Here is an 18,774-nt window from a genome sequence, read left to right as displayed (position 1 = left end):
TGTCCAAGTTCAATCAGTGAATACTGAGCTACTGGACCGTGAATTCTCAGTAAATAAGGGTTAGATTAATTGAATTCTCTATGGAAAGTGCTATTAGGTGCCACGGTATGAACACAATTTTTATGTCATTGTTAGCAATGTGCACATGATGCCTTACATGCACACTTTTCTCTGTCTGTCCCCCGACCAGCTGTACCAAAGGATTCATTTAAAGTTACTTGAGGCTACAGAGGGATCCCTGTGCCCCTTTTTGTCTCAACATTGTGGTCCTTGTTCTTTAATACAAACTGAAGTACCAGGCCTTTGGCAAAGCTAACATTTCATAGTCCAAGGGACTCTTCAGTGCAATGGTCCAAAATGGATTCATTTCTACTTTGATTTATCTGTTCAGCTGGTGGTGATGGTCATTACTCTGGTGTAAGATATAGTTCTCATCTTTATAGCGATGGAATCACAGGATATCTTAGTAGAAATGTACTAACCTCAATAACAGACACTGAAGATGAAGTACACAAGGAATTAGAAGCTGCCATTCCTACACGCCCATGGAGGAAGCCAGATCCACTGTGTGAAAAGCAGAGTCCCCGTCACAATCTTACTCTGGAAATCAGCAGCTTTTGGGAATGATATTATAGACCTCCTTGTGTCTCCTGGCCTTCTGTATGTTAATGAGATCCCAGCACAGCTTCTACCTTATCACAGCTCCATAATTACGAGTGGTTATTTTGCATTCAAGAATTTGTTTTATCGATCTTATAAAGGACCTTCAGATAATTCATTGATCAATTGCAAATGGTAGTAATTGGTAATCAAGCCACTTACAACTTGTTGGAGAGATATGACTGAACAGAAATTCTTGTCAAGCAACTCTGGAGATAACCACCCAATCTTCCTTTGTATCCCTGCCCTGGCAAGAAGAACTCACCTGAGAAGCTGGGCATGATTATGAATCTTCCTTTTTCTCAGGATAGAGTAATGCCATCTCGCAAAGCTTTGGAATGTGGTACCAATGCTGGGTTCCACCTTTATCTTATCACTGTCAGACCAGATTTCCATATCCACCAAAGACACATGAATATCTATGGCTTTAAAAATCTATGGAAAGAACATTTTTAACTAACTCAGGATTAGTTTTAGCACACTTGATGACCATAAGTGATAGATAAAGGGATGCAATAAATATCATGAAAGGGATGCAATAGATATCATGAATTTCCATCTTGAAAACAGAAGTTCTAGAAGATGCCCTTGTTACTGGATATGATTTTCACCAATGATCTCCTACCCTAAGGTGACTTTTAGCCCCATACAGTGTAAGTCACAAGGAAGCCCAAACACAGGTTTGGAAACACACATACATGACAGATGCCTTACCACATTGAGCAGATCCAGAACCTCAAACACAAAGCTTCTTATCTGAGTCACATTTCCATTATGCATCTTATACTGAAAATGCAGAATGCAGTAATACAAAATTACAATAGAAAATTGAAGGGAGAAAGCTGATGGGGGCAGGATTAAATAAAAAGTATATATAGTATATTATACATCTGATCAATCCATGACTACCTTATATTAGATTCTATTTGAACAAATTCTATTTCAAATATAGAGGTTTTGAGACTATCAAAATTAGACATTCATCATCATGTCTTTCATTTTTCTCTCTGTTTGTTTGGCTTGGTTTGGCATGAGGTAGATTCTCACTACTCAGTCACGATGCTTTTAAACTTATTTTCCTCTTGCTTCAGCTTTCCAGTCTTGGACTATAGGGTTAGAAATGGGCTATCTTGTTTGTCTTTAAGTTGAATACATCAATTAATAGTTTAAATATATTTATCCATTCAATATTAATTCAGGTTTGATTATGAGGCAACATAAACTCTAGCTTCTCTGTATTTATACCTTTGTAAGTTGTACATAGCTTTGTGTTCATATTTCCATATTGTCTATATAAATTGACTTTTATATTTTATGGTAAAAATTAAAATAATCTAATACTTTAGCAAAATATTTCTCTTTAATTTTTAGTAAAATATTTTTCTTTAATTTTTATAGGTACTTGCTGGCTAGAGTCACTTAAGAAGAAGAACCTCAGCTGAAGAATAACCTTCCTCAGACTTGCCTGTAGGCATCTCTGTAGAACATTTTCTTGATTTCATATTTGTATGGGAAGGCCCAGTTCACTGCGAGCTGTCCTACCCCTAGCCAGGTAGGCATGGGATGTATAAGAAAGATGGCTGAGCAAGCGAGGGAAGTAAGCCCAAAGCTGTGTTCCTACATGGTCTCTACCTTAGGTCCTGTCTTGAGTTTCTGCCTCAGCTTCTCTAGACAATGGACTGTATAAGTTATAGGCTAAATAAACCCTTTCCTCCCCAAGGTGCTTTTGGTCATGGTGTTTACCATAGCAACAAAAAGCAAACTAGGTCATAAGGTATATGGTATTAAGAACATTGCCATTATATGACTATTTGGTGACTGACTAATAATAAATGGCAAGGGATGTGTGAAAACTGTTATCAACAGAGCAGTCAAAGCAATCACGACATCTAGCTGAACAAAAATGCATTGATAACTAAACAAGTTTATGGATTCTTTCACTTTTAAGTTGACTTGTATGTTGAAAGAACTAAAAAAGGGATACCCATCTTTTGTACTCACAAAGGCATTATCCAGCACCAAGAAGAGATTAATATATTTTTGTCCTTGGAAGTCTTTCTGTTTTAAAAATAACAAGAGAACCTCATTAATAATCATCTCTACTCACAATGATTCAGATACTTATACTTTTTTCCACCAAAATAAGTTTTAAAAGAAGTAAATAAACAGAGACTTTGCATGTATCAGTCATTCTGAATACACCTGTGTACTTTATATCCTTGCTTAGACAGCCAAAATATATAGGTTGAAAGTTATACTCACATTTGGGCTTTTCAGTGACCTGGAAATTCGAAGATGGCTTCGTTTCCTGCCTGTATGCTTGTCACCATGGTTGTAATTAGTTGTGTCTGGTTCCCCTTGGCTGTATGGAAGGACAGCATGTTCTCCTTCATCTGTGCTTTGGAGAGGCTTTATATGATATCTTTGCTCATGATGTGTGAAGTACCCTCTGTGGGATATAAGATTGTGATTTAAGATGCCCTGCATGCCCATTCATACATCTCACTCAAAATGGAATGCAACTTTCCCTCCATTCCAGTTTCACACATTGAGATCATGCCATCAGACACTGGGGTCAACAATTAATAGCATGACCTCATGAAATAGAAACACCTCTGTATATCAAAGGGCAAAGTGAAAGGTTACAGAGTAGGACAATATTTTACCAACCACACATCCAATAGAGGGCTAATGTCCAAGATATATAAAGAACTAAAAAAAATAGATATCAAAGAAAAAAACACTTTAAGAATAGGACAAATATCTAAACAGAGAATTCTCAAAACACAAAAATCAAGACTGAGGAACACTTAAATATTCAACATCCTTCATCATCAGGGAAATGAAAATCAAAATCACTTTGAGATTTCATCTTATATCTGCCAGAATGGCTAAGATCAATAAGATGAATGACAGTTCATTCTGGCAGCAATGAGGAATAAGGTGAGTACCTATCCATTGCTGATGGGAGTGAAAACATGTACAGCCACTATAGAAATCAGTGTGTCAGTTCCTCAAAAAGATGGGAGTCAATTTACTTTAAGATCTAGTTTATACCACTCTTGGATATATGTCCAAAGGATGCTTCATCTTATCACACAGGCACTTGCTCAACCATGTTCATTGCTGCTCTATTCACAATAGCCAGAAATTTGAAACAACTTAGGTATCCCTCAAAGATGAATAGATTTTTAAACATTTAAACAATGGAATAGTACTCAATTGTTAAAAAATGGCATCATGAAATTCGCAGGTAAATGGATGGAGCAAGGGGAAAAAAGCATCCTGAATGAGGTATCCCAGACACAGAAAGACAAATATGGTTTGTATTTGTTTATATGTGGATATTAGCTATTAAGTCAATGACAACCAAGCTATAATTGTAGAACCACAGAGGTTAGGTATAGAATAAAATACTAGGGCGAAAAAATCTCTCTATGTAGAATATATAGTTATGGATGGATGACAGAGAGTGAAATGGGAAGTTCAACAGCGGGGAGGGGAGAGAAGAGAGGACAGGAGAGAGAATATGGGGAGAGAGAGCTAAAATCAAGGGACATTTGAAGAGTAGTATGAAAACTTACTGCAGTGAAATATATAAATATATGAAGGGGATCTAGATGAAATCACCAAATAATTAAGGAGACCATGTCACAACTGGTCATCTCTTGTCACCAAATGAAGCCTCCCAGGGATTAGGTCACATCGAATTTAATTGTTGGGCAAAAGGGTCTCATGGGAACCCCAAAATAATCCAGGCTGTTGCCAAGAATATAGATTACTGACATGAAGGGCCCATTGCTGAATACAACACTACATAACTGATTGAATGTGGGGAAGTGGAGCTGGTGCCTATATAGAGCTTCACCCCTATGAACTATCATCTATGGTTCAGGAAGGTACTCTGAATGCTACAAAAAGAGACATGTAAACACCAACACAGCCACAAACCCTTTGATCTACAATGCTGTCCTGCCTGCAAGATACATTTGTGCAATGGTGGCACAAAGCTTGCAGAAGTAACCAGCCAATATCTAATTGGACTGAAGGCCCACTCCATGAGATAGATACCCAACACTTCTTGGGTGACAGAGAAGCCCAGACTAGATAGCTCAGGGATCTGGGGTAAAAACAAATACTACTGCTCTAAAACAAATGTAGCGATAAAATGAATGTAAGAATCAGAGGGGAGAATGGAGGACACCAACTTTAAAAGGCCTTCTAAATCAACAGGGTTCAGGCACATACCAGCTCACCAAGACTGAGCTAGAATGCATAGGACCTGCACAGGTCTCTGCCAATAGGATCCAAGAGCTAAAAGGAGAAGTAGATATAGGTCATCTCTAACTCAGAAGCCATCTCCTTTGTTGACCACTTGCAAATGAAAATCTAACTTTCTCTAAGGGAATATTTCTAGGAAAACAAACTACTCTTAAGTAGGCTGCATGCCCAGCTACCTGCCAACAGAAAAGGAACTCAACATTGCCATTGGAGGGTCTTGTCTCATAATGCCATTATTTTACCCATTTTTTCTCTTTTTACCTTATATGTCCTTTGCATATATACTCATGGCTTCCAGTTTATTGGATTTTACAGGATTGCTGAGTGTGAAAATAAGTGGTTGTCTGTGTCTATATGTTTCTTGTTTCTCTTCTTTTGCTCTTTTCCCTCTGTTTTTGTTTGTTTGTTTTATCCTATTCCTATGTATTGGTTTTTGTTTTATCATAGTATAGTATAGTATAGTATAGGTATAGTATAATTATCCCTTAGAATCCTATTTATTTTCTAATGAGAGACAGAAAGGAGGTGAAACTGAATAGTTGAAGATGGTGGAAGAAATAGAATGAGTAAGTAAGGGGAAGTCATAATCAGGATATATTATTCAAGAAAAAAGACCATTTTCAATAAAAGTAAAAAAAAGAAAAAGAAAAAGGAAGTGTATGTCATTTACCAGAGTAGGCTCAAGAATTACTAAAATGAAGCAATTCCATAGAAATTGGAGTTAATGCCATGAGTCTACTAAATATTCTCCAATAGTTAGTTGCTTATTAGTTTATAAAATATTCCTTGGAAGTTTCTATGAATAGAGTATAGAATTGAGTAAATGACTATTTAGACACCCAGAAGCCTAGAAAGAACAACAAAAGGTTCATTTAGAACAGCTAAATAACAAATTGGATCTAAGAATAGCTTGACTCTTTTTCTATGACAATTAGGTAAGAAACAAAAAATTACTTTGTATGTCCACCTATTAAATTCAGTGTAAAAGCTAATAAAACTATATCCATGGAGGCATTTTTATAATACAGAAAAAGTAATGTCATGTTAAATATGAACCATGCTAGAATAACAATTACATGTTTTATTTCATGTTTTAACTCACAAGATATATAAAACTACACACATGACATGTTAAGAAAATATGACCCAATAGATTCCAAGAGTGAGGCAGATGAACTTGGTAATGGACATACATGTCATTGAGGTTCAGTGGTCAGCTTTGACAGAGCTGGGACTGACTTCTAGAACAGTGACTGTACCATGATAGTTTCCTTAGTTTAACCTCGTGATTCAGTTTATGGATTAGTGATGAACAAAAAAAAATCCAAATAATAATAAGAAAACAGAAGACATGAGAAATACTTAAGACTGTGTGACTAAAAGTCACTTAGTATTTAAAATGTCTTATGACAGTTCTTACCTCAGCCCATCACATGTACTGATACTGGCAAGAGAGTCTCTTGCATTCAGGATGTGGCCTTCATAGTAGCAGGGTTTCTGTAATAGAAAATATATTGAGCTTTATAAATGTAGATATTTTACATACACACACATAAATAAATAAATAAATAAATAAATAAATAAATACTTTGGTTAAGTGTGTGGGGATGTCTAATTGAGTGTTCAGGTGTATCAGCATTGTGTATATGAGTGTTACTGTGTGTTCACTCCTGTCTTTAAAGTTGTCTCCCTGGCCTTGGATAATCATTTCTCTTCCAGGTCACTTGATGCATTTAAAAGCTTTCCTCAGACCTATGCATTTGACAAGGTAAATGGCAGATCCCATGATGCATTCAGAGCCTACCACATCCTGAGAGCGTCTGGTTGCCTCTCCTCTAGGTGAGTAAGATGTTTCAGTGTAGTCTGGCCCCAGAAGACTCCTGCAGAGAGTAGAAAGCTGTGTAAGTCATTCATGATACCAGAAAATACTGATTTATCTGATACCATCTTCTGTACTATGGGAATAACTGTGTACACAATAACACTGAGTTTGGACCATTGATCTTTTTCCAACATTGGGACTTTCCTAGAAACACAAATCAAAACATGTAGGTAACCCTGAAGGAGGAAATTCACTCAATTACTTTTTCACTTGCAGATTTATCTTCAAACACAAGTGGGTAGAGCCATGATGGGATTCTTTGGAGCAAGGGTACCGTCTTTGGAGGGTGCTGAGTCATAGGTGTGGGTAAGATACCAACAAAGGAGGCTTATTGACTGTTAGAAAACTTGTGCTGCCCATTGTTCTTCCTCTAGAATCTATCACTAGGTTGTGTACCCTGATTCAGGCTTAGGGATAATTCTCGTCTGTGTGTGGATTGGAGGGGGTGGTTTCTGTATATGTGTGTTTTTATGCAATTGCATATGTTGCAGCACAGACATGATAATCAGAGGACAAACTCATGTATGAGTCCTCATCTCCCACCTGTTTAAGACAGGGTTTCATCTTTGTCTCTTGTCTCACTGTGTAAGACAGGCCAGCTTCTGGAAGTTCTACTGTTTCAGTCTCCTATTGGGCACAGGAGGCCCTGTGCACATTTATGGGAGATTGTCTTGGGTGCCTTCACTTACACGGGAAGGGAAAGCCTGGAAGTGTACCCCATGGCACCATTCCTGTTTGGGACCTTAGGGTGTGTAAGAGTAGGTGAAGTGAGCTGAGCAGGAGCCATGCTTGCCTTCCTAACTGCTTCTGACTGCGGGTAACATATGACCAATTGCTTTAAGGCCCCAGCACTGCAGTTCCCTGTAGTTCTGAACCGCAGCCTGGAACTGTAAGCTAAAGCAACCCCTCTCTCTTAATGTGATTTTATCAGGGTATTTTATCTCAGTCACATAAATGAAGCAACAGCCAAGAAGTATCCCAATATTCTGTTACTACAACCAATGGCTGGGCTTTCAGGAAGTTAATTGTCCTTACTTGCTTCTCTTTAGGTGGAAGATAATTTCTTCTCCATTTAGTATGATCTGATATTGAACTTCGGGTGCATATCTTTCCTGAAAATATTTAATGATGTAGTTATAAGCACATAGTTCTCAGCCAATCTAAAACTATTACAGCATGCCAGTTATGTACACTATGCATTTCAATTGCAGAAATACAGAAGTTTAAAGCATTTCTTTTACATATTATATTAATCTATAATAAATGTAATTTAAACATTAATATGGACTTCCTAAAGTATAATCACCTAACAACCACACACATTAATCTAATATGTAAAATAATTATATATTGTATTTACATATAATAATTTTTTATACTATATATATATTTATACAACTACCATTTGATATTATCTATATAATAATTAATAATGAATATTAATAATGATTATTGATAATAATAAATATTACAGAATGAGAGAATATTGGAAATACGGTAGAACATCTTTCTACGATGTAGAAAAGTGTAGTCACTGGGGAATGGGTGAGTGAAGAGAAGGCAGGAGTGTGAAAAGGCTGAAAGGAAAGAAAGCCTGCCTCTAGAACTATCTGCCTTGTTTGTGATCCCTTCTTTTCTCCCATGGATTTGAGGACAAGCCCAAGAAACTTTACCTTTAACATCAGGCCAGGCAGTTGCTTCTCTGATGTTGAATTATTACTAAGCCCAGAAGAGTCTTGTGCTATCTCTCCACCACAGTTAAGATGTGACTGCTACTTAGGCCACAGCACCTGCAGCCACCCCTCCCCTCTCACAGATACTGATAGCAACCCCCATCCTCCCCTAGAGAACCGAGAAGCTCTAGCTAACAGACTTCCAGGTACCCAGATTCCCCACCTGGGGAAGTAAGCTTATAGCCTGGAACACTTTAACGGGCTCCTAGAATCTTCAAAAGCCGAGCTCATAGATGACCTGCAAGATGAAACTGCTGGAGATTGACTGTGATATCTCACTATCTCTGAAAGCCTTTCGTTTTGTCTTCAGATGATGGTGAAACACGACTTACGTCTTTGCCATATCTCTCAGTCTGGTTGTTCTCAGTTCCTCTTCTGTGTGAGATGGGTAGTTTTTTAGGATAAACTATTTCGTGAAGTTTTAACTCAGGGGTTGACTTCGTATCTATCACTAGAGAAAGCAAGAAAACATTGATAAGAAAAACTGACAGTGTTTTGATTTGTTTGGCTGATTATCCTATGTATATGAATTAACCATTCAGAACAGGTTGTTCCCCCTTTTCAACTTTAATGACAACTTTCTTGTCTTTCTAACTTCTGGAATGACATGGAAAACTGTGCACCTCCTTGGAGAGAGGCAGTTCATCTTGGATCAAGAACAGTGATTGGTAAACCTAGACTGTCTGTAATAACTGAATGTGTTCCTTTGCAGTCTTCTTCAGCTTGCAATTTCTCTGACCATACTTTCCAAAAATGAAGATTTCCACATGCAAGCATTACTTTATTCTTAGGAGGGACCCTGTTCCTGGGGATTTCATGCATCTGTTGACAATAAGCAAGGATGATCTTTCTTTACAGTTTTACCTTCAAAACTGTAGATTTCACAGAATATAAAGTTCTTACTGACCTCTCTCAGAGAAAATTTAAGGAATCAAAAAGCACACGGGGGAAATTTTGAAGTTGTTCGCATGGGTCATATCGTTGAATGCTGGTTTTTCCACAGCTTTGAGACAGATTCTTACTTATAGCAATCAGAGTCCTTTAGAGGTGTGACACTTAACTAAATTATTGTGCAAACTGCAGCCATAACTGTGACCACAGTGTTCACAAGAACTAAGAAGACTTAAAAAGATTTAGTATGTATGCTTATATGACACAATTATTGTCTGTCATTCTACTTTACCAACTCTTTGGAAACTTCACTAGGGCTTAACAATGTAAGAAACATATGAGACACACAAGGGCTGTAGCTAGCCCTAGATAAGAACCTTTGCATACTATCATTGAACAAGGAGTGTTTTGAGCTTAGGTAAATTCCCTAACTGTAGTCTTCAGCTTTTTCAGCTGGAGACTTACCATGTACATGTTTATGAATGTGCAGGCTCCCAGCATTTGACTGTTTAACATGATTGTGATGCCACCCCTAGCAAGATAACCAGTGATGACATTGGTGCATTAAGCTTACGCGTGGTATAGTAAGGGAGAAGATAATGGTTATCAAGTTGTTGATTAATCTCTCAATAAGCTTCAAAGGGAGAAAGAGTTACCTTTCCAGGACTTTTCTTTTCACTATGCCCTAGTATTGAAGATCCTGCCCTACTACTGAGAAATTTCCCAAAGTACCAATTCATAGTCTTGGTTAATGATTATATTAATACAATTGAACTTACTAATATAAATGTAAATAGAGAAATAATCAAACTTTGTTTCATCTATTTTGAAAAATGTCACATCATATGCAAATATGATTATTATTTAGTGAAGTTTATAAAATTTGAAACAGTATATAGTAAACTTTAGAATACATGTTTCACATGTGATCTAAAAATAACATCACCTATACATATGTATGTATAAACTATTATGAGTGCATGTAAGTGTATAGTTCACTTCAGTGGAGAAAGACACAAGATATAAAGTGTACCGACCTTTGAATTATGAGTGAAAAGATCATTTTTATCATGGGTTTGCTCATCAAATGATATGATTTTTTCTATAAGATGCCTATACTTACTTTGTATTCTATAAGATGCTTATACTTACCTTGGGTTTGCATGGTGAGCCACAGGACAGAAAGCAGGACCCAAGACATGCTGGCTTCTGTGGGTAGCTGAGAGATTCCAGGCAGCATACAGTGGCCAGTTTTATCGCCCTCTAGTTCTCTTTAGAAGTTGAAAAGGAACATAATCTCAAATTTTACTTATGAGGTTAAGGGATCTTTCCTAATTGGCCTGTGGACTGGCCAATGAACTGCAGCATCAAAATCTGGAGAACGCTCCTCCTTTGAGAACAATGTTTACATCTGTTGGGAGACTCATTAAGGAATCACCCACAGCTGGACAGCAGCTTCTCTTGAGTTCCACCCTGATTGGCACGTGAAGACTGGGGGCCCAAGCATTGAATTTACACATACATTTACAAATGTATAAAACTTCATTGTTATGTCCATATTTTGAGAAATTGGCACAGAAAGAATGCCATCTTTTAATTTTTTCTTTTATTTTATACATATAAGTTCTTTGCCTGCATGTATTTCTGTGCACCACAAACATGTATGGTGTCTACTGAGGCCAAAAGAGGGTATTGGGTCTCCTGGAACTGGAGTTACAGATGGATGTGAGTTGCTGTGTGGGTGCAGAGAGTCATGGAAGTTAGGTCCTCTGCAAGGGCAGCCAGTACTCTCAACCACTGAGCCATCTACCCAGATCCAAGTGTGTCATCTTAAAAACACAGTACCAAGCAAAATCTTAATATAAATCTCTGGTTTTAAATGTAAAAGGAGAAGATAATAGTTAATCAGCTGATGGCCAATAGCAGAAAATGAGCTCTGATGACATCTGCACAGTTCACTTTGATGTGACTTTTATGCAATGATATAAAAAAGGAACTAGTAAAACAAAGTCAATCCCACTGCATAAAGGCCATAAGGCACTTGATATTTTTGTATAGCATTATAATATAAGAATCTTGAGTTGGGTGGTGGTGGCACATGCCTTTAATCCCAGGTAGAGGCAGGAGGACCTTTGTGAGTTCAAGGACAGTCTGGTCTACTGAGGGAGTTTCAGGACAGCCAGGGTTACACAGAGAAACCCTGTCTCAAAAAATCAAACAAAAACAAAGACTCTTCATGATATTCAATAGTAAGGTGATACTTGGAGGACTTTGAATATTGCCCTGTGCACATGTTACATATAGCTATGTGCATTGCTTAGATTCTTAGGATTAATTTTTAAAAGATGACAATACATAGTTTAAAAGGACATATAAATTGGAAGTTACTGTTCCAAAATGACTCAGTGATATTAGGCAGTTGGTCTCACACTAAATTTTCACTTAGAAGACTTTCCCAGCTTGCAACGCTATGACTTTTAACTGTTGATCATACCCTGTGTTGTCATACTTGAATCTGTCTGTCCTTGTATTGGTTCAAAAGATAAGCATTCCACTTTACCCTTTACCAGTTGTCATTAAAATATTACTAATGTATAATAATTTTTCTTCTAGCAGAAGATACTCAGAAGTTGCTGGAATGTATTATACTTATCAGTTTCCTATCTTGCATGTTTTTCTCAAGTGTTTTAGTATCAAAGAAGCTGAGAGAGCAAGAAAGAGGGTACATGGGGGGAGGTTGGATGGAGGGAAGGGAAAGGAGAAAATAATGTAATTATATTTTAATTTTAGAAGTTAAAAATTAAAATGTAATAATAACAGAGATACTTCAAGAAAGAAAAAGGAAAAACAAAGATGTAAGTCTGAGAAGTATTTAGCTCATAAAACCGTCACACTTGCTGACAGATGGACTGAATCAGCTAAGGGATACAGAGGTCTGGAATGATTTCCAGCACTCAATTTGACAACTGCATGAGTTTTATAGGTGGCAGCTTTCCATTTGTTGCATTGATAAGAGTTTCAGTCTGTCAACCCATCAAAGACAAGAGATACATCTCTTGGTGTGCTCTTGAGAAGCACAGTATTTTGAAGATTATTGTTTGACAACTTTCATTGAACAGACACTCCATGCAAAGACTTTGCAAACAACTCTTTGAGACCCTGTTGATGTTTACTAGATAACTGAATATCAGTCTATAAATTAAAATTGTGTAAATAACAGTGAAGATATTGTTTACAAAATGCATCTGGAGCAGATGAGAAATGGCATATGTACAAACTTTTTGTTGAATCTGACTTTTAAGAATCAACTAAACATAGACCTTAACTTATGACCATAAAGTTAAGGAATTTAACCAAACATCCTGATTACAGAGAATTTTGTTCCCATAAAGCTTGCAACATTTTCAGATATTTCATAATAAAGTGTTTTGGGTTGTTTGGGGTTGATGATTAAGTATTGTCTAACTAGAAATTGAGCAGAATTTGTATATTCACAAAATTATAGTAATTCCTCAAATATTTAAAGACTTTGACATATTTTTATTTTAATGATAGCTATGGAGTGTAAATTCAAAGACTACCATCCTCATTGTATATATTAAGATATGTGCTTCAGCTTTCATGGAGTATCTTAAATATAGGCCTCTTAATTCATTAAGGTGGGAAAAATGGTAATTAATATCAAAATCAAGGTATTGGAAAATTTGATTGTAGACAATTTTCATAATGGCTTCAGTTATCTTTAGGATGAAGTCAATACCAATACTATTTGAGTGGGCATGAATTAGTGGGATGGCTGACAGGTTTAAGGTGCATAGGATTATCTTTTCTCTGAAGTAACTGCCTAGGAATTTATTTGCTCTTGACTCGTGTTAGGATAATGACAGACCCATTGCCTCAGCTGACACAACAGGACATTGGAGTTACTTGATGAATTTTTCCAAGCTGAACTTGACCAATCTTCTGGAAATGCACAGGGAAATGAGTTGTGTCAGTGACCGTTATAGCAAACCACTGTACAGCCACATGCAAAGACTACTGTCATCAACATGAAAATGCATGTATATCTTAGGGATACTGATTTCCTTTTCCTTAGACATAGTCGGAAGTGCACCAATTAGATAACGCAGTAGGCCTAATTTTAGGTTTGCAAGGAGCCTCCATAATTTTCTAGCTCAACAAAGAATGATCATACTATTGTTCCTGAAGGCTTACTAATTTACATCCCTATCAGCCAGCAGGAAGCTCCTGTCTCAGCATTCTCCAGCTTTTGTTATTTTAGTAGTAATGGCTATTCTAAATAGGGCAAGATGATGTGTCAGCATAAATAGTCTTAGTTTTTATTTCACTGTGCCTAACTATACTGAATTTTGTTACCTATTGGCCACTTGCATTACTTCTATATATATTTTACTTAAGTTTTTAGGCATGTCACTTTCAGTTCTCTCCCTCCCTTCCTCCTCCACCCCCCCAATCCTCCCAATCCCTCACCCTGCATTACTTCTTTTGAGAAGAATCTATTTGAATCATTTGTTCATTTTAGTTGGGTTCCTTGCTCTTTTAATTAATTTTGAGGTCTTTTTATAAAATAATCTCAATCTTTTGTCAGATAAGTAGTGGCCAAGCTGTAAATTGTTTCTTCATTCTGCTGATTGTTTTCTCCACTGTGTAGATCTTGAGGTTGATGAAATCCCACTCAGCTGTGTTTCATGTGTTGTTTGAATCCCATTTTTAAAAAAGAAACCATTGCTAATTCCAGTGTCTCAGGTATTTTACCTACATTTCTTTCTAGGTGATTCTGAGTTTGGGTTGTTTTATTTAGGTATCTTATTCATTGCAGTGTATCATAGTACAGGATGAGAGGTAGGGGTCAAATCCTAACATCCTGCCAATGAATAATATCCCCAGCACCTTTTACTGCAGGTGTCATCTTTCCTGTGGGTTAGTTATATTTTGACTTTTTATGAGTAAATTTACTATGGATATGTGGGTTTGTTTCTTGAGTCTCTATGCTGTTCCAATGATCTTAGTGTTCTTCTGAGCCCAATACCATGCTGCTGTAGTTATATGGCTCTGTGATGTCTCCAATTCTGTTTCTTCATTTTCTTTGGCTTCTTTGGGGTCCTCTGTGTGTTTCTATGTATATTTTAGGTTCCCCACCACCATCATCAGAGTCTGTGAATAATGTCATTGACACTTTGATGGGAGATCACACTGAATTTGTGAATTGTTTAGGTGGTAAAAATATTTGAACAAAATTATATCATCCAACCAATGAGAGGGGGGATTGAGTGTATGTGTGTAGGGTTGTTATTCCATTTTTTGTTGTTTTAAAAAAGATTTATTTCTTTTATGTGTATGTATGAATGTTTGACTAAAAGTAAGTGTGCCATGTGAGGATAATTGCATGGAGTCCAGAAAAAGGATAGTATTTAGCCACTTTGTGGTACTGGGATCTGAAACCCAAAGAGCAGCAAAAGCTCTTAACGGCTGAGCTGTCTCTTCAGTCCCATAATTTCTATTTATACCCTTCATTTCTTTTCCTTTCCTAATTTCTATGGCTAAAATTTTCCTACTATAGTGAATAAGTAAGCTAAGAGCTAACATTCTTGTTTTATCCTCAATGTTAGAAGAAATGATTTTCCCCATTCAGCATGATGTTGGTGGTGGGTTTACCAGGCATTTCCTATTATATTTATCAGATGTAGGTTTCAGTATGCTGAGGTACAATCCTTTTATACACAACTCATTCAGAATTTTAATCTTGAAGGGAACTTTATCTTAAACTTTTTCTATACCTATTTAGATAATAGAGTTTTACCTTCATCTCTGCTTACATAATCTGCTGCATTTACTTTGTGTAGGTGCATTTTTGGTATAAACCACACTTGGTCATAATGAATATCCCTTTAAATGTGCTATGGTATTCAGTTTGTGAGTTTTCTGTTGGGAATTTTGCATCTGTTTCATTAAGGATGTTTATCTTTAGTTAGTTGTATCATTTTCTGGTTTGGCAGGAGTAGAGGAGTTGTTTAGAAGTTTTCTGGGGTGTGGGCCCTCCCTTTCTCTTCTGATCCTTTGCCTAGATTGGGTAGACTTTCTCTAGGGATTGTTTTGTTTTGTTCTGTTTTGTTTCTCATTGATGTTTCTGCATTAATGTCTTCTTCAAATCCAGTCTGGGCAAACTGAAAATTCCAGCAACTCACCACCCTGTGATCCTTGCAGTCTGAGGTTCCAGAAGGCCAGCCTCTGCACTTCATCTTTACAGTCTGACTTTTGTTTTGTAAACTTAACTGGGTGGGGTTTTAGTTGTGCTTTTAGGGGAGTAAGTTGATATAGGACATTTACTCCATCTATGTGATGCAATAATTCTTGAGAGAATTTTTTCTTTCTTGCTTAAGATGCACACTTAGTAAGACTATTCATTGACCTTTTGATATCTGAAGATATCCATTCTCAAATGTCCCATTCCCTATGCTAGTATTCTTTACTTTCTCTTCATAGCTGATGAGTTTTAGTAAAGTCTTGACAATTTAATTTTCTTTTTAGATAGTCTATGTTTGACTTTGCTATTGTCTTTAATATTTTATTGTAAGTAGCTTTCCTTTACTTTTGAAATAATATTCCTTGTATTTATTTTAATTTTTCAATTTAGGTTATTTTTCATTAATTCAAGTAATTAACTCATGGAACATAAGTGTTGGGGGCTGTGTACGTCCATGAACCATTCAGCACAATGTTTTTATTGTTAATCACTTTATAATAATTCATAATATATTTCTTTACCTCTTAAGACATTGTTGTACTATTTGATTTCTGAAAATTTAGGACTTTACAAGATCTCATATTTAAATGAAATTCCATTGTGTTTTTGTTGTGTTCCGGAAAAATGTTTTGTAATAGTTCTATTTCTTAAGTTACATGAGGCAGGTTGATCCTCATACTACATCCTTATATAGGATCTATGTTCTCCTGAAAATTTTGTATCTTTTGTGACAAACACAGTACTGTAATGTAACAATCAACTTATATTAGTTGCCTAGTTGACAACCTTATTAAAATGTTCCATGAGTGTGCTGTTCATTTTTTCCTGCTCAGGCTACTAATTTCTTACAGACAGAAGTTAAGTTGACCACTATTACTAGGAATTTGTCTATTTTCTTTCAGTTTGTATTTTTAGCTTAATTACTAAGCATATGATTTGAGGATTATTATATCTTCAAGGTGAATTTATTTATAAGAAATGTCTGTATTCTGGCTGTAGTGTGCTAAAAACTCTTGTACTAATATTTATCTAAACATCAGCTTTCTCAAAAAAACATATTTGCATACTAAGATTTTTACCTTGCATTCAAACTAGTCATTTTTCACATCACTGCAATAGTTGTGTACTATTGATTTAATCTACCCATTTACAGCTTATTTGATTATTGGTGTAGTTAGGAAACAGTATTTTTCGTGTGTGTGTGTGTGTGTGTGTGTGTGTGTGTGTGTGTGTGTGTACAAGCACTTGCTTCCTTTGGCATGTCTAAATATTACTATTACATTTTGCTTCTCTTACTGAATATTTGGCTATTGTAAACATTGTGTAGATTTTTGTTGTTATTAAATGAAGCTATGTAAAATACAGTATTTTCTACATGATAGGTTTATTGTTCAAATCAATTGAACCATTTTGTTGAATTCATAATCATGAAACAATTATAATTCATCAAATTAAGAAGGAAAATTCCAATTTATGATTTTATAAGCTTGTAGAATTATGTAAAGTCATGTATTCATCTGTGAAATATAAGAGTGCCCTTTGAAATTTCACAGTAACTTTCCTCTCTGTCCCTTATTCCCTCAGGTCTAATAGCATTTTCATCTAAAAAGTAAGTCAGTTTGATAACTAAATGCCTACACTTTATTTTTCACCCTTAGTCTTGGCATGGGTTATATTTTATATGTATTATTTGTAAACAATGTGTTTCTATACTTTGTTTTCCCTCATTGTCTCAGTTTTATCATTTACTGGTGTATTTATATTTGCTGTTAATATATGTATCTAGGTTTGCCTATTTTAATTGTTCTGTCTTTCTTTTACATTTAGTTATTTATTCTGTGTGTGTGTGTGTGTGTGTGTGTGTTCTTACATGTGCATATGTGGAGTCAGAAGGCAACTTGAACAAATTTAATTCTCTCCTTGTACCAGATGGATTTGGAATCACTGGTCATCATGAGTGACAGCAAGCCCTTAACCAACTGAACAATCTCACTGGCCCAGTTTTCATATTTCTTACTTCATATCTATATACAGTCCTCATATAATACAAGATTTCACCCTGCATTCATGTCCTTGCTCTCCCCCAGCCCTTCCTTTTATTAATAACTTGTAAACTTGTATTGGTCTCACAGTCATCAGTGGCCATGTGTAGCTATGGAGCAAACGCCTTAAAAATTAAATATGAATTAAAATTTTCATTCTACAGTTATAGAAGCCATAGTTTAGTGTGCAGTAGCTATTGATTACCACAGTGGAGATGGAGAGTGGGTAGACCTCTGACATCACTAGAAATCCTGACACATATAATGAACCCAGGGTTTATTTTTTTACTCATTAGCTGATTTAGAAGACATTCTGCTGTTTTCATATAACATTATTTATAAGCTCTAATACAATGTAAATGTTACATGACTACAGTATTGAAGGGATATGAGGAGCACAAATATGCATATTCAATACTGATGCCATCCGCCTTCTCCTGTCCCCTCCAGCTCTCTGTCTTTGCCCGTGTCCCTGCTCCCTTGTTTCCTGGACCCTCTGTTTGTCCCACACTTATCCTTTAAAGACTCCTTTTCCCACCTCATGGATGCATTCCAAATTTTCTAGTGCTCCTCACACTTGCTTCCACTTAAACAGACACTTTTAACCCATTTGAACAAAGATCTCCATATGAGGGAGAGCACTCAGTATTTGTCTTTCTGAACCCAGGGTCCCTCACTTAATCTAAAGAAACTTTAAGGTTTGATGAGGTTAAATTTCTTCAGATGCCCCCCAAATACTTTTCAAGCAACCCACATATTCTCATTAGTTTCATTAAACACAAAATCCTCACCATTAAATTCTTTTCCTTCAAGACTTCAATAAACTTCCTGCTTTCTGAAATATTCACCTCTTTATTAATATAGCACCTCCCACTATATTTCCCTGAATATGCTTTTTAATACTTTTTCTTTAGTTTACTTCAGTTTTATACTTATGGAATTTAAATTGACGTGGTAACAATAATACCCTGAAAATTGACTTCTTTTTACAGTATGCTTCTACTTAAGAGCTAAAGTTCA

The 18,774-nt window shown here is 36.2% G+C and overlaps 1 protein-coding gene across 3 annotated transcripts in view; it reads right to left on the bottom strand.

Annotated features, from left to right (window-relative positions):
• The window catches only part of Adam28 (ADAM metallopeptidase domain 28), a 90,875-nt gene that overhangs the window by 6,334 nt on the left and 65,767 nt on the right, over positions 1 to 18,774 (bottom strand). For all 3 annotated transcript variants that reach the window (XM_040738218.1, XM_040738256.1, XM_040738477.1), the window contains 10 exons: positions 10,600 to 10,718; positions 8,889 to 9,007; positions 7,859 to 7,935; positions 6,746 to 6,821; positions 6,362 to 6,438; positions 2,923 to 3,109; positions 2,662 to 2,718; positions 1,375 to 1,446; positions 926 to 1,095; positions 483 to 564 (listed from right to left, as the gene is read on the bottom strand). In XM_040738218.1, coding sequence (XP_040594152.1) covers positions 483 to 564; positions 926 to 1,095; positions 1,375 to 1,446; positions 2,662 to 2,718; positions 2,923 to 3,109; positions 6,362 to 6,438; positions 6,746 to 6,821; positions 7,859 to 7,935; positions 8,889 to 9,007; positions 10,600 to 10,718 — 1,036 coding nt within the window. The remainder of the gene's footprint in view (positions 1 to 482; positions 565 to 925; positions 1,096 to 1,374; positions 1,447 to 2,661; positions 2,719 to 2,922; positions 3,110 to 6,361; positions 6,439 to 6,745; positions 6,822 to 7,858; positions 7,936 to 8,888; positions 9,008 to 10,599; positions 10,719 to 18,774) is intronic.

The sequence above is a fragment of the Mesocricetus auratus genome, unplaced genomic scaffold, assembly GCF_017639785.1.
Source record: "Mesocricetus auratus isolate SY011 unplaced genomic scaffold, BCM_Maur_2.0 Super-Scaffold_2245, whole genome shotgun sequence".
Lineage (NCBI taxonomy): Eukaryota > Metazoa > Chordata > Mammalia > Rodentia > Cricetidae > Mesocricetus > Mesocricetus auratus.
Note: the sequence above shows the minus strand (reverse complement) of the source record. Positions and strands in the feature narration are given on the sequence as shown.